A 13,609-nucleotide genomic window follows, 5' to 3' on the forward strand; every position below is an offset into this window, starting at 1 on the left:
GGCGTCACATTTAAAATTCGTATACGTCAGAAATATAAAGCTTAAAATCATGACTGGGCTTGAAGGACATTTTTTAAAACTTTATTTTACAAGCTTTCATTCTGAAAACGGTTCATTAGTTAAAAGCTTCCTTTCCATTTTATAGTCATCACTATGCAGTTTAAAATTGTCTATTTTGTGTGTTTGTTACAATGATCTTTGCTGCTTCTGATAATTTGTCACAGCGCTAAAGAAGGTTGGATAAAATTTTGGTTTTTTTCAAAGTAGTACCTTCTTAGACCTGTAATCCATGCCATGAGCAAACAAAAACTATTTGTTCAGGAAAACAATATGAACCTTTATTTCTAAAACTTGAAATAGATTTCTTTGAAATAAAAATTTTTTAAAAAACATCTTTTCACTGTGCACAGGAAAAGGAAGGTCCTTTGCAGTCTGCTAAGGAAGACGATGGGAGTGGAATGGCCGTGGATGCTTTCTACGTAAAGACGGAGTTTATTCTGTGTGTGTGTGTGTGTGTGTGTGTGTACTGTTTCAAGTTGTGAGTTCCCCGGGTGATCAGGACAATTGTTCCTCCACTGCAGACCAAGGCAGAGGGTTTGGATTTATTCTGAGTCTAGAGAAGCCAGGCAGCAGCGTGAGCTTCTGAGTCAAGAGCATCTGAGTGTGACTCAGATTGTGAGTGATCTTACGCCAGTTCTTACCCTTTCCCAGCCACCTTGCCGGGATCATCTCCAGATAAAGACGCTAACCTCTCAGGGTGGTGGCCAGGGTTAAAGGAGGTGGTCTGCAGAACACTTACCACACTTGGCACAAATAGGCTCACTGTGTGGTGACTCGACGAGGAAAATGCTCTGTTTAAATGGAGTAATTTCAAATGCTGTCTCCCCACTTAAGTCAGTACTAAGTGGAACTTTGGGCTGTATACAGGCAAATGCCTCTATTAAAATAATATTGTATATTGTAATTTAGCCTGTAGGATTGGACTGGATATTTTTAAACCAAAAAATCGTATCTCTTATCATATAGATATTTAGGGAAATGTCTGTTATTCAAGTGTACATACTTAGAAGTATGTCTTGCCTAATGTTCAGGCAGAAAAGATCAATTTCAGTCATTAAATTGCATGAGAATGCAAACTCATGGCAATTTGCGTATTAACTTCTATCCGTAATTATTAGTGGTGAATGCATTTTCTTCCATCTATGATGATCATGTATGTCACTTAATGAGTGATAATAGGCTTAGAATTTTCTAGTGTATTAGAAATTCTAACATTACTGAGGATAGTCTCTTTACCCACAGATATCTGTAATTCCAGTGTAGTTTTCCTGAAGTCAGAGGTTCTTGAACTTTAGCATCAGAATCACCTGAAGGGCCCCACCCACCAGAGTTTGAGTCCTAACAAGCCCCCAGGTGATGCCTATGCTGCTCGTGGTCCAGGAACCACGTTTTGCAAACTACTCTCTTAAGCCAACCAGCTCAATTGGCTCCGTGATTATTTACTTCAAGATATAACTCTCTATTCTGTATTTACCATCTATTATTTCCACACCAAATTATTATTGATAATGATAGTTAGAAATGTTGTTATGAAATAAATGCGCTTGGGGAAAAAAGTAATTTGCGAACTATCAACTTTCCAGCTTCAATCGCTTATTACTGATGCTTTCCATGATAAAGGATTTCAAAAAATAGAAGAGTATTTTCAACAGAGAGAGCACCACATTCCTCAAAAATATAATCATCTTCTGTTTAACCGTCTTGACAGATCAATAAGCAAGGCAAGTAAATGGTTTTGCTTTGTGACCAGGATAGCAATGTGTAATTATTTGTAAGCCTTTTAACTTAGTATGGTCTAATACCTAGGAACTGGATAAAAATGAGTTTCGGAATGTTTCACTGTTGCTGAAATGTATTCAGCGCTTCCTCATAGATGGCCTCAGAGAAGATGAGCCTCTGCTAGTCCAACAGAGACTGATCCCAAAGATAAGTGTCAGGTTTTGATTTTGTGTCGCTTTGAGTAACTTAAGGAACTGGCTAATTAAATCTGACATTCTGTTCCTTTGAAATCAAATTTGAAAAGAAATTGGCTCCAATGCTTGTTGCCTATGTCCAATCAAAAATTAAGTTCCACGTGTTTCCTGATGTCCGTGCTGGGCAGGGCACTCTGGGAGTGTACAGGAGCGAGTGAGATCCAGCCCGCTTCTCCACGTGACGAGCCAATGCAGTAACAACGTGTTTTTATTATTTTAGTGAATTTGACTTGGAAATATAGGATGAGAGGGGAGTAGACTATGCCACACTCCCCTCCCCCAACAACGGCTCTATAACTATTTTAATAGACTTTATTAACAAGTTTGGATCTAGATAAATTATCAAATACTTCCCCTTGCTACAGCTCACTTTTCCAAGTTTCTAAATCCCAGTCAAATCTGAAAAAACAAACAGGAAAAACATTTTTTGCTTATTCTAAGTCATACCCCAGGTATGAAGTTCTCTTCTGCTTTTTAATTAACCAGAAGGTAACATCATGAGTGCCTTTATAAATGGCATCTGGAAGCAAAGCAGAGTTTGCAAAATCTCTTGCCTCCATTCTCCTCTTTTCATGATGAGATTTTTGCAGCCCTGAGACGATTTACTTATTGGTGAGCAGATCGGGGGAGGTAGAGGGGCAGAAGGGTGATCTGGCTGGTAATAAAATCTTTGATTTACCCCCCAATACCTGAAGTTTATTAAGACCAGGTTGGGTCAAGGAGATGCGTCTCTGCCTACCACAGCATGGTGTGCCAAGCTGTGCTGTGTCTGCACCTGGGATCTGAACCAGCGAACCCGGGGCCGCTGAAGCGGAATGTGCGCACTTAACCGCTGCGCTACCGGGCCGGCTCCTATTTTATCTTTTTAACAGGCAAAGGCTATTTATTCAGCACTTGCTATAGCAAAGGAGCCAGCTACCATCACTTGAGTTTTGGCAGAGACTCAAAGGCAGGCAGAGGAGTGGAAACGGGGAAGGCTTCGGGCAGGGAGGCTGCTGGCCTGGGGGCAGCTGTAGGTGGGCCAGCTAGAAGTGGGGTATCTTATCTAATTGGCTAGGGGTGCATATTTGGCTTTCTCTAGTTGGTCCTAAGTTGGAAACAGGGACAAAAATGAGGGAAGCTGTCAGTTATTTATGAAGTCCCTCTCAGGGACTTTAAAAGTGTTTGCATGGGAGGTCTAAGGACTGTCCTTATGCAAACTGTATATATTTCATTTGGCATTTAGCCTCACCTAACTCCCTGATATACTTATTCATGCAGAGAACAGATAAAACTGCAAAAGAAATGGGGCAGGATGTCCCAGGGGCACCTTAAGCTTATTTTTGAGGGGGATGAATTGGGGTCTCCCCCAAGCTGAATTTCCTCTTTAGATTTAAGAATACCCTCTCAAGGTTTAAAGTGTCAGATCAAATTTCCATATTCCATTGGAATTCTAGTTGATGACAAAACACTTATAACCATCATTTAGACACATTCTAAAGCGTGTAGTATTATTTCATGTAGGTTTTGGCCAAGGAGAACAGATAGATATTATCAAAGTGAATGGGATACTAGACTCCATGCTTTTAAAGCCAATTGTGTTTGCAGACTCAACACAGTGTGCTGGGAAGTCAGTTCAATAAAATAACGTTTTCCTATAGGAAGGAATATATTTAGTCCTGTGGGATTAAGCAGCTTGTCCTATACCATATGCTTAATGAATAGTAGCTATTGCATCTATAAATATTTCATCTGGCTTCTGGTAATGACACAGCTGTGAGGGCAGACCATGTATGATCCTTGCACATAAATGGGTTCAGAGAGTGACTTCCTACTCCACATCTTGATCACATAATGTGGCATTTCCCCCACTTGTCTATATTTACACTCAACCAATATATTTTGGTGGGCTGGGAGGGGGATAGGATTTGGGGGGATAAATGGAATGGGGACAAAAATGCATCTAAAAGCATAGAATTGAGCATGAACGTAGGCAGGGAGAAAATACTTCCTTCGCAGTGAGTTCTGCTGTATAGAGGGACGTTTCTTCCCTCGGGCTGTTGGAGAAAAGTTTGCTTCAGGAGGCGCGTGATTCAGTCTAATGCAAATATTTGTCTGATTTGAGATAAAAGAAATGTTATTGTAACATAGCTCTCAAGCCTTGTCGTACATTAGAATCAGCTTTAACAAGCCCTACCAGGGTTCCCATCAGAGATTCTGATTTCCTGGCTCTGCGATGAGTCCCAGGCATCGGGGCGGTTCAGAACTCCCCAGGTTTTCCTAATGTGCAGCCAAGGGCGAGATCTCATTGGTTTGTCCATGGTCTTGAGCTGGTGCCTTGGGTTCTTAGCTCTAAAGTGGACGAAGTTTCCAAGGCCTCACTTCTGTCCGAGTTGTTCATCACACACTCATCTTACTAATTTTGTGTTCAACTGATGATTTCTAACTATGCATGAAGGATTTTTTCTTTTTGTAAGAGTAACCAGTGTCAGCAAAAGTGGTCCAAAGGTGGCCTTCACTTTATTGAATAAATACATTCTACGAGGGTTTATAAAAGTTTATTCTAAATCATAACAACCCTAGCAACTTAATGTGAACTTGGATATATGTTCCTATGCAAAAAAAGTCTCCAGTTAGCTAGAAGCTTTTGGCAAAAGAAAGGTAGCCAGGCCTGAGGTGTATTTACGGTACTGCGCAGACTTGTGGAGCACTTTCCAAACTCTGCATCTCCTTTGATAGCCCGTTTTCTACAGCTTCCCGCAGGACGAGACCTCCTGCGTTGGGGAGGCTCATTTATCTCTTAAGCCTCGCTCACTAACCGCCTTATATGGCTTTCTGGCATTGATCCTGGCCAACTCTCCAATTCTTGCTGGTATCTGAGAACTTACTTATTGCAACTCTGTAACAGTGTCATTCCATCCTGGGGTGTTCTAGATGGCCAGGCTTAATTGAAATGTTATGGAACAAAAAAGGTCTTTAAAATTATTCTGCTCTAGTGAAAGAATTAGCCTGACAAATTTTATCAAATAGGCTGTAGTTATTCAGTCGTACTGGTATCCATTAGCGTTTCTTCTCTTGTCTACATGGTTTCCTGGTTTGAAAGAACAACAGGATTTCTGACCATGGCAGATCTAGCCTCCGACACATCCCTGGTTAATGTTACAGAAGACTTCTTTGACACGGCGTTGGTAAGGATGGGGGTGGACGCTCCACGGAGCGGATACCATTGGTAATTTGCAGGAATCTTTGAGTTATTTATAAAACTTGTGTTTTTCTCAGATGTGGGTTTTACTAAAAGACTCTCATATTTTATTATTAGTATATTATGTGAAATAGAAGCAAACGTTAATATACGTAATCAATGTTATAGAAAAATGAAGTGATTTATTTTCATACATACAAATATATCATTCACATGATTGAGGGTGATATGCTGATTTTAATAAAGTGATTGCAGGTCAAATAGGATTTCTCTAAAAATGTTTTTCTACTGTATTTAAAGTCAAAGCCTGCCTGTTAGAGAACTATCATCATTAATGCATTGATGTTATAGTTTATAGTGTTTTTTAAAGATAATACAAGCTTTCCTTTTTCTTTCTGTTTATTAGATTATTTCCACGAGGAGTAGTAAAGGTAAGTGCATTATTTACTACTAATTGGCTATTTACATTTCATTAATAGGTATGGAGAAAAGAATATTTATCTAAATGATATATAGAAGTGAAGTGGGTTTAAATATTACATTTGGATTTATCGACCATCTTATGATAGTCACATTGTGATGCTGAGATGAACTTTGTTGTAAAGTGTGTCCCGGTGTGCCTGAGGGGCATTTTTGTTTAGCTGGTACTGTCACCATTTGGCTACTTGGCTCCATCCAGAAATGGAGCCACTTTTGTCATTCCAAACCAGCAAAAGTTTAGCTACTACTGATTTAACTTGGAGCTGATTCAGATGCCTATCTCTGTTTTTTAAGAGTGTAAAGGGTAAAATTTTAGAAAATTAGGAGGTTAGAGCGATGATTTTGTTCAGTTTAGCTCAAGTTAAAGGTAATTCAACATTTTGAATTATGAAACCGTAAGTTCAAAGATTCACTTACAATATTTGAACATTTCTGTAATTGGGGCCATCTTAAAGTGAGTATGTCCTCTATTGTCCATCTTTTAATTTTTCTTTTGAAAAGCTGTTATTAAAGTAACACTACATTCTACAATGGATGGTATCTTGTAACTGAGGAAATTCAGTACTGGAAGCTTAAGAATGCCTGGTGCTTAGCTGATTTGTGAAAAAGGTCCCCATAATCTAAGCCAGCAGATCCAAATACTTTCAAGTCAATTTTTTATGAACTTCCTAAGTGATGGCTACTGTATCTAAAATCGGTTAGTAGTAAAAATTACTTTGAATTTTGTAACATTTAAAAATAAGCTTGTCTTTTATTAGTTACAACTGTATATATACACTGCGTATTTGAAAAAAATTACATATGGGAGAGATCTAATCAGTCCACAGTTGTTGTTTGGTGCATGTACAGATTCGCATAATCCTTGTAATAACTCCATTGCTCGGCGTGGAGGAAACGCTGCTCCAGATGACTCTATTGGCTCGGGCTGCCATCACAAAATACCATGGGCTGGGCGGCTTAAACAACGGAAATTTACTTCCTCACAGTCCTGGAGGCTGGAAGTCTGAGACCAGGGTGCCAGCACCTGGGGTTCTGGTGAGAGCTCTCTGACTTGCAGATGGCTCCCTTCTCCCGGTGTCCTCACATGACGGAGAGGGAGCCAGCTCTCTAGGGTCTTGTCCTATAAAGGCACTAATCTCATCATGAAGACCCCTCCCTCATGACCTTATCTAACCCTGCTTACCTCCCCAAAGGAGCCCATTTCAAGTACCATCACAGGGAGGTTAGGGCGTCAACATATTTATCTGGGGGGCGGGGGGCAGAATTTAGCTCATAGCAATGACGACTTATGCTTGGAGCCCACTCTGACCACCTCGGGGGCACTGGCCTCTTTGCAAGTGTCAAGTTTTCACATGTGGCCTCTGACAGTCGTTTTGCACGGGTGTTGATAAGCCCAGGCTCTACAGAGCTGAAGTTTAACCTCTCTCTCTCAAGTGCAAGGATGTTTTCTCTGACCTCCTTCCCACATCCTCCTGCCACTGATAGAATTATTCCTCCTTTTTAGGCCAAGATTTGCCATCTTACTGTATGTGTTTTCCATTTGTAGGATTCTTTTGCTTTGTGCTTTGCTGGGTGGATTTGATTTTCTTTCACAATTTCCTCCTTTGTAGTGATTTGAATGGCTCATGTCCTAGTTTTATTCTACTGCTAGTTACTCTTAATTTAATGATCAACATGAAAATGGCAGCACCTATTTCTTCTTTATATAGGACAAGGAATATGGCATGTTTTTATTCCTCCTCTATCTTCTACCCAGACTTCTTTAATCTGGGTAAATTTTAGGGCCCTGTTATGTATCTTTGTAAATAGATTTGCTGTTTGGCTTGTGTTGCAGTCTTATTTACAACATTTATTTAGGGCTCACTACCAACCTGTTTATACCACAATGTCCTCATTCTTGCGTCCTTTATTCTGCTTCATCTCCATCTGCTATAATCTATTTTCAAGAGCGTTATTAGAGTATGAGGCTGGGTCATGGTCAGAGCTTTTTATCATTTAAGAATGTCTTTGTGGCTTTTATACAATGTAACTCTCACTTTACTCTGTTTCATTGCCTTCTAATATTAAGTGTCGTGAGCATGTGCACACGCGTTTGCTTTATGTGGTTTTTGAAGCGCTATTTTGAAATCAAACCTTAATTCAACTCAGGAAATTTTTTTCTTTGATAATTTTGTCAGTTAGAGCAGGGTTGTTCAACTATGGCATTATTGACGGATAAGTCTTTGTTTTAGGGGGCTGTGCTGTACACTATGGGATGTCTAGCAGCACTCGTAGCTTCTGGTTACTATACGCCAATATAGTCCCTCCCACTTCCCCAGTTGTGACAACCAGAAACATCTCCAGACATTGCTAACTGCTCCCTGGGGTAGGGAGTGGGGAATAGGGGGGCAGGGGCAAAAATCATCTCTAGTTGAAAACCACTGAGTTAAAGTGTTTTTGGCATATGTAACAGAATATCTACTTCAAACAGGCTAAAATGATAAAGATGACTTATTGGCTCAACAAACTAAAAAGTCCAGGGACAGAAAGTTTCAGGAGCTCTTTGGTCACAACCATGCTCCGTGCTCTCTAATTCTTTCAGTGCTGCCTTCCTCAGACTTGTCTTCACTCGCAAGTTGGTCTCCCTTGATGATTCCAAGATGGCGGCAGCAACAGAGCTTTGTGCTTCCTGGTTCACATCTCGGGGTGAAATGTTCGCTTTCCACAATGATCATACAAAAGCCCTAGCTTTGCTCTGATTGGATGCCTCCCCTAAATGAACCAATCATTATGGAAAGATGAATGGGATGCCCCCTGCGTGTTTTAAGCCAATCAGGGTCCACCCCTGGAGCTAGCCAGCCCCACCCAATAGCATGACTGCTACATAACAGAGAAGCGGGAAAAGCATGAATGCAATGCACCAAAAAGTCCATTATAGTTAATCTTACAAAGAGAACAGAATAGAAAGAGTTTATCTATTATGCATCCATTGCATCTTTATGGTCTTCATATGCATCTTTCTCTCATTTTTTCCCGTGCATTTTGAGAGTTTTTAAGTCTTTCTTGGAAGCCATTGCTTTAAATTATTCTGTTCTCATTGCCTCCAGTACAGACTTCAATTCTGCTCTTACATCTTTGCTTCCTTGAAACCTGTGGGTGGTGATCTGCCTCTGCTCTCAGATTCATTCCGCGCTCGCTCGCTCGCGCTCGCTCGCGCGCTCTCTCTCTCTCTCTCTCTCGCTCTCGCTCGCTCGCTCTCTCGCTCTCGCTCTCGCTCGCTCGCTCGCTCGCTCTCTCTCTCTCTCTCTCCTTTGTAATGCAGACAACTTTCTTCCCTAGGCTTTCTTACCAACTGGCTTCCTGCTAGGTTTAGCCAATGGCAGGAAATTGGAGGTAGGAGGGAGCAGAGAAGACATTTCTCCCCCTTCCTTCTGCTGAGGTACCATCTCTGAGAGGGACTGCACAGTCCCTGTGGCTCAGGCCTATTTGTGGTTGTCCATTTTGTCAGGTGACCTTGATTCCTCAGATCTGGTAATACCACTTCCTTCCTGTGACTTCCTGGGGAGGAAGTGGGGTAGTAGTGGCCACCTATGGATTTATGACTAATTCCCTGTATTAAATTCCCTCAGATTGAAGTATCTAGAATGGCTTTGATTTTCATATTACGTATTTCTTTTATTTCTCTGTTCTCTATGTTCATCTTAGACTGTTGCATTCTCTTGGAAATCTAATTTTTGTTTCATAGAATTTATGTTCTTTTGAACTTTGAGACAAGCAGATTCCTAAATGTTTAAGTTTCTTGAAGTAAGCATTTCTTAAAAGTCACTTTTCTGCTACCTCTTGACTTACAATACTCCTCTCTTTTTTCATAGGGTTGTATTTGTTAGTTTTTCTTTACTGCTCTTTAAAGAAAAGATTGAATGTCATCTGTTTGCTAATTAACAGGGTATGTAAGTGTCTCTAGGGTCCCCTGCTTCCATGTGGAACACCTGGACCCTGTTAGACTCTTTCTCTTAAGTTTTAAGCTGGCAGGCAAGTTGTTGGTACAGCCCCTAGTCAAATTTCTGGTTTCCAGAGATCATCTGCAGTATAAGTATGGCTTTTTGGGCTGAAGAGGGATGTTTTTTATTTCTACTTCCTGGTTTGGGTTCCTACAATTGCATGAGTTATATGAGGGTTAAAAAGTATGTAATATGTGATTTAAAAACTTGCATATCAAAACTGCACATCTGAACCTATCAAAGTAGTGCCAGGACCTCCTCATGAGTTTTTGCAGTGTATACTACCACTGGCATTTCATATCTTAACATGCATAAATGAAGTCATAAAGGATAGTTTATTGTTTAATAAGCATAAAGTACTACCACGTACCTTGTTTTTTACTATGTACTGACATATATGCAGCTGTTGAAGTTTCTATGATTATGCTATTTAATAAAGACCCAAACTTTATTAAGAAAATTCCTGCTTCTGTTAGCATAAGACCTTATAAAATTTTTATTCTTTAGTTTGTTTTTAAAGATTGGCACCTGAGCTAACTGTTGCCAATCTTCTTCCTTTTTTTTTTTTTTTTTTGCTTTTTCTCCCCAAATCCCCCCAGCACCTAGTTGTATATTTTAGTTGTGGGTCTTTCTAGTTGTGGCATGTGGGATGCCACCTCAGCATGGCCTGATGAGCAATGCCATGTCTGTGCCCAGGATCTGAACCGGTGAAACTGTGGGCCACTGAAGTGGAGCACTTGAACTTAACCACTTGGCCATGGGGCCGGCCCCTAACAATTTTATTTATTTATTTTTTATTATTTTTTTATTTTTTGAGGAAGATCAGCCCTGAGCTAACATCTGCTGCCAATCCTCCTCTTTTTGCTGAGGAAGACTGGCCCTGAGCTAACATCCGTGCCCATCTTCCTCTACTTTATATGTGGGACGCCTGCCACAGCATGACTTGCTGAGTGGTGCCATATCCGCACCTGGGATCTGAACCGGCGAACCCCGGGCCACTGAAGTGGAATGTGTGCACTTAACTGCTGCGCCACGTGGCCAGCCCCTAAAATTTTATTTTTATAAAATACACAATTGTAAGAAACTCATAGAAACTATGGAAAACTGTGTGTAGGAGCTGTCCTTTGCAGTTGCTCAGTCTGGACAAAAAAGAAGCTTTGCTTGAGATTGATCGTCACATACAGCCACGCCTGCATATGCTGCTGCTGATTTCCTCAGTGGTATCTATGCAGTGCGGGTCTGTGTGGCCTGAGGTATCTAGAACTTGAAGCAGGCTCTCATTTGTCCCTTGTCCAGATATATAATTTCTGCAATGTTCACTGCTGCCCTGGCTTTTTCAGTCTTTGCCTCGTCCGGCTGTGTAGCAGTCATTTCCTTATTCTTTTGAGCATCAATTTGATTCTTTTAAAATTATACTTTCAGGGAAAATTCAGATGCTGGATTCCTTCATATTTCCCTTAGGATCTCTGGTGACAGAAAAGACTGTAAATCATTTGATTCAACGGGAGGTAAGGTGCAAATAACAAAACAGATAACAGTTGCTCTGGAACCTTGGAGAAAGTTGTGCATAGGTCTCTGTTTTGTTTCTTCCTCATGAATGCCTCTCTGACTCCAAAAAGGCTTTGAAGACTTTGAACTTCATTTTGCAGGCTGTGCCTCGGGAAGAGAGAAAACAACTCTCCTTGTCAGAAGGCCCGTGTCTTCTTATGTAAGTGATCTTGTACTCGATTATGTGAGGATGTGAGGGCAAAACCTCTCCAGACTGTACGATCTCAATCTTTGTTCTCCTTAGGCCTGATTACTTCCTTCCCTCCTTCAGTAAATACTTTGTGCACCTACTATGGATCAGGCACTTTGTCAAGCCGTGAAGAAGGACTGAGGAAAAAAGCTAGACTCTGCTAACCTCTTTTTTAGTAGTATGTGGTTTTCTTCTTTTTTAAAATCACATTTGTGAGGTGAAATGCTTTCTCAGGCTATAGGTTATTTTTTCACTGCGAGTGTGAACTAAATTAGTAACTCATGGGAGAATGTCAAGGGTACGGACCCTGGAGCCAGACTACTCGGCTTCAAATCCTGGTTTTGCCACTTAAGCTACTTGCATCATTTAGAGCACGGTCTTAACCTCACTGTACCTACCTGAGTTTGCTCACGTGTGAAATGCAGCCAACAGTACCTGACTGAGTTATTATACAGGTTGAATCAAGCAGTCCATTGAAAGTGATTAGCACATTACCTAGTAGAGAGCAAATGCTCCAAGGTTACCCACTGTTAGCTATACCAATAGAGCACGGAGTTTGTACTGCTTTTCAAGTGATGGCTTTTTTTGTTTTATGGTGACCTGGACACAACTATGTAGTTCTGGGGTCATTGAAATTTGGAGGTAAGGTTGTCATGTGTGACCATGGAAAGAGAAAAACCAGCACCCTGTCTTGAAATTTGAACCTAAATATGTGACTGTGTTCTAACCACTAACCAGCATCGATGACCTCACGGGGACAGACCGTCATCCGTGTGATATGCTGCCATGACTGATGAGAGAAAGGCTACCGAGTTTGCGATAGTGTAGGCCTGAAAGAGGTGGTCTCTGAGCCTGGAGCTCATTGCTAGCATATTTGTCCATTGAACTAGTCTTTGCAGGATACGGTTTTTCCACTGGATTTTTCCCCAAAAATATTTATTGAATATGTTAGTGCAGCCATTACTGTTAGCGGTGTATGTAGACTTGGAGAGCAGCTGACCTGATGTTTTCTCCTAAATTTGCAAACCAATCCTATGGTCTTATCTTACTGTTTGTATGTTCTAGAAAGTCTGGAATATTCTGGATTTCAAGTCAGATGCAAAATCTGCAAGCATAAAATAAGGCAGAACTCTTAGTTGTGATGTTTTAAGCCTTCAATTTAATAGTAACAAATTAATCTGCTTACTATGAGAAACTGAATCACAAGATTTCTTAACAAATCTGTTCTTTCGAATGGGGGTTACTTTAGACGTTAAAATCAACATCACACTTGTCATGTAACAATTTCAGTTAAATGCTGATACAATAAGGGAGTCTGTTAGCTACAATAATGTGAGAACTTAATCTCATTATGTCTGTAACTTAATCAGTTTTTGAAATCCATTCAAAAAGCTCATAGGAGAGAGCCACAGCACCCCTTATCATTTCTTCCAGATGTCAAACTATGTAAAAAAAAAAAAAAAAAAAAAGGACACACAACCTCACAGCTGGTAAGGTGATTATAAAATTCCACAATCTTAGCATATCATGAATCCTCAGAGATCAGCAAATTGCATTCACTTTACAGAAAGAGAAATAGAATCTTAGAATATATAGTAGCTCTAGTTTCTTAAACAAAAATAAAAGGACACTTAAGTCATTAATATATAAACTTGAGAAAATTTTTCCATAAAAATTTATTCTTGACATGGAGGAAATTCTGATGCTGAATTTCAAATAAATAATTTCAAACATACACATCTTGGTTTTAAATTTTAATGCCAAAATAATATAGTTTTGACTGTTCATGTTCATTTCAGTAAAACGTAATTTACCTAAATGTTTCAGGAAGGATCTTGCAAGGACAATCTTGACTGTGGGTGGTAAGAAGTGTTTAAAATTTTTCGGTATTAGAATATTAAATATTGGACATGGGGGTTTTATGAGCATGTTGGAAGTATGGGGAATTAATTATGGCCAAGTTGAAAATAGGAATTAGGATTTTATTTTTAATTTATTATGAGAGATTTTAGCATGCTGAAAACAATACAGAATAATTAATGAATACTCATTTGCCAACCAGCTTAGTCAAATTTTATATTTTGCCATATTTGCTTTCAATCTTTTTGAAAATAAATCAGAGTTGCAAGTAAAACCTCTGTGTCCATGTCCTTGATCCCATCCCCTTTCCATTGGTAGAGGGAATCCTTGACTTAGA

At 40.0% G+C, this 13,609-nt stretch overlaps 1 protein-coding gene across 1 annotated transcript in view; it reads left to right on the top strand.

The window, feature by feature from the left end:
• The window catches only part of SYCP2L (synaptonemal complex protein 2 like), a 97,766-nt gene that overhangs the window by 919 nt on the left and 83,238 nt on the right, over positions 1 to 13,609 (top strand). The window contains 8 exon segments of the mRNA XM_070585106.1: positions 411 to 479; positions 1,644 to 1,781; positions 1,867 to 1,986; positions 5,096 to 5,200; positions 5,621 to 5,645; positions 11,097 to 11,182; positions 11,294 to 11,382; positions 13,240 to 13,274. Coding sequence (XP_070441207.1) covers positions 411 to 479; positions 1,644 to 1,781; positions 1,867 to 1,986; positions 5,096 to 5,200; positions 5,621 to 5,645; positions 11,097 to 11,182; positions 11,294 to 11,382; positions 13,240 to 13,274 — 667 coding nt within the window.

This window comes from Equus przewalskii, chromosome 19 (assembly GCF_037783145.1).
Source record: "Equus przewalskii isolate Varuska chromosome 19, EquPr2, whole genome shotgun sequence".
Classification (NCBI taxonomy): Eukaryota; Metazoa; Chordata; class Mammalia; order Perissodactyla; family Equidae; genus Equus; species Equus przewalskii.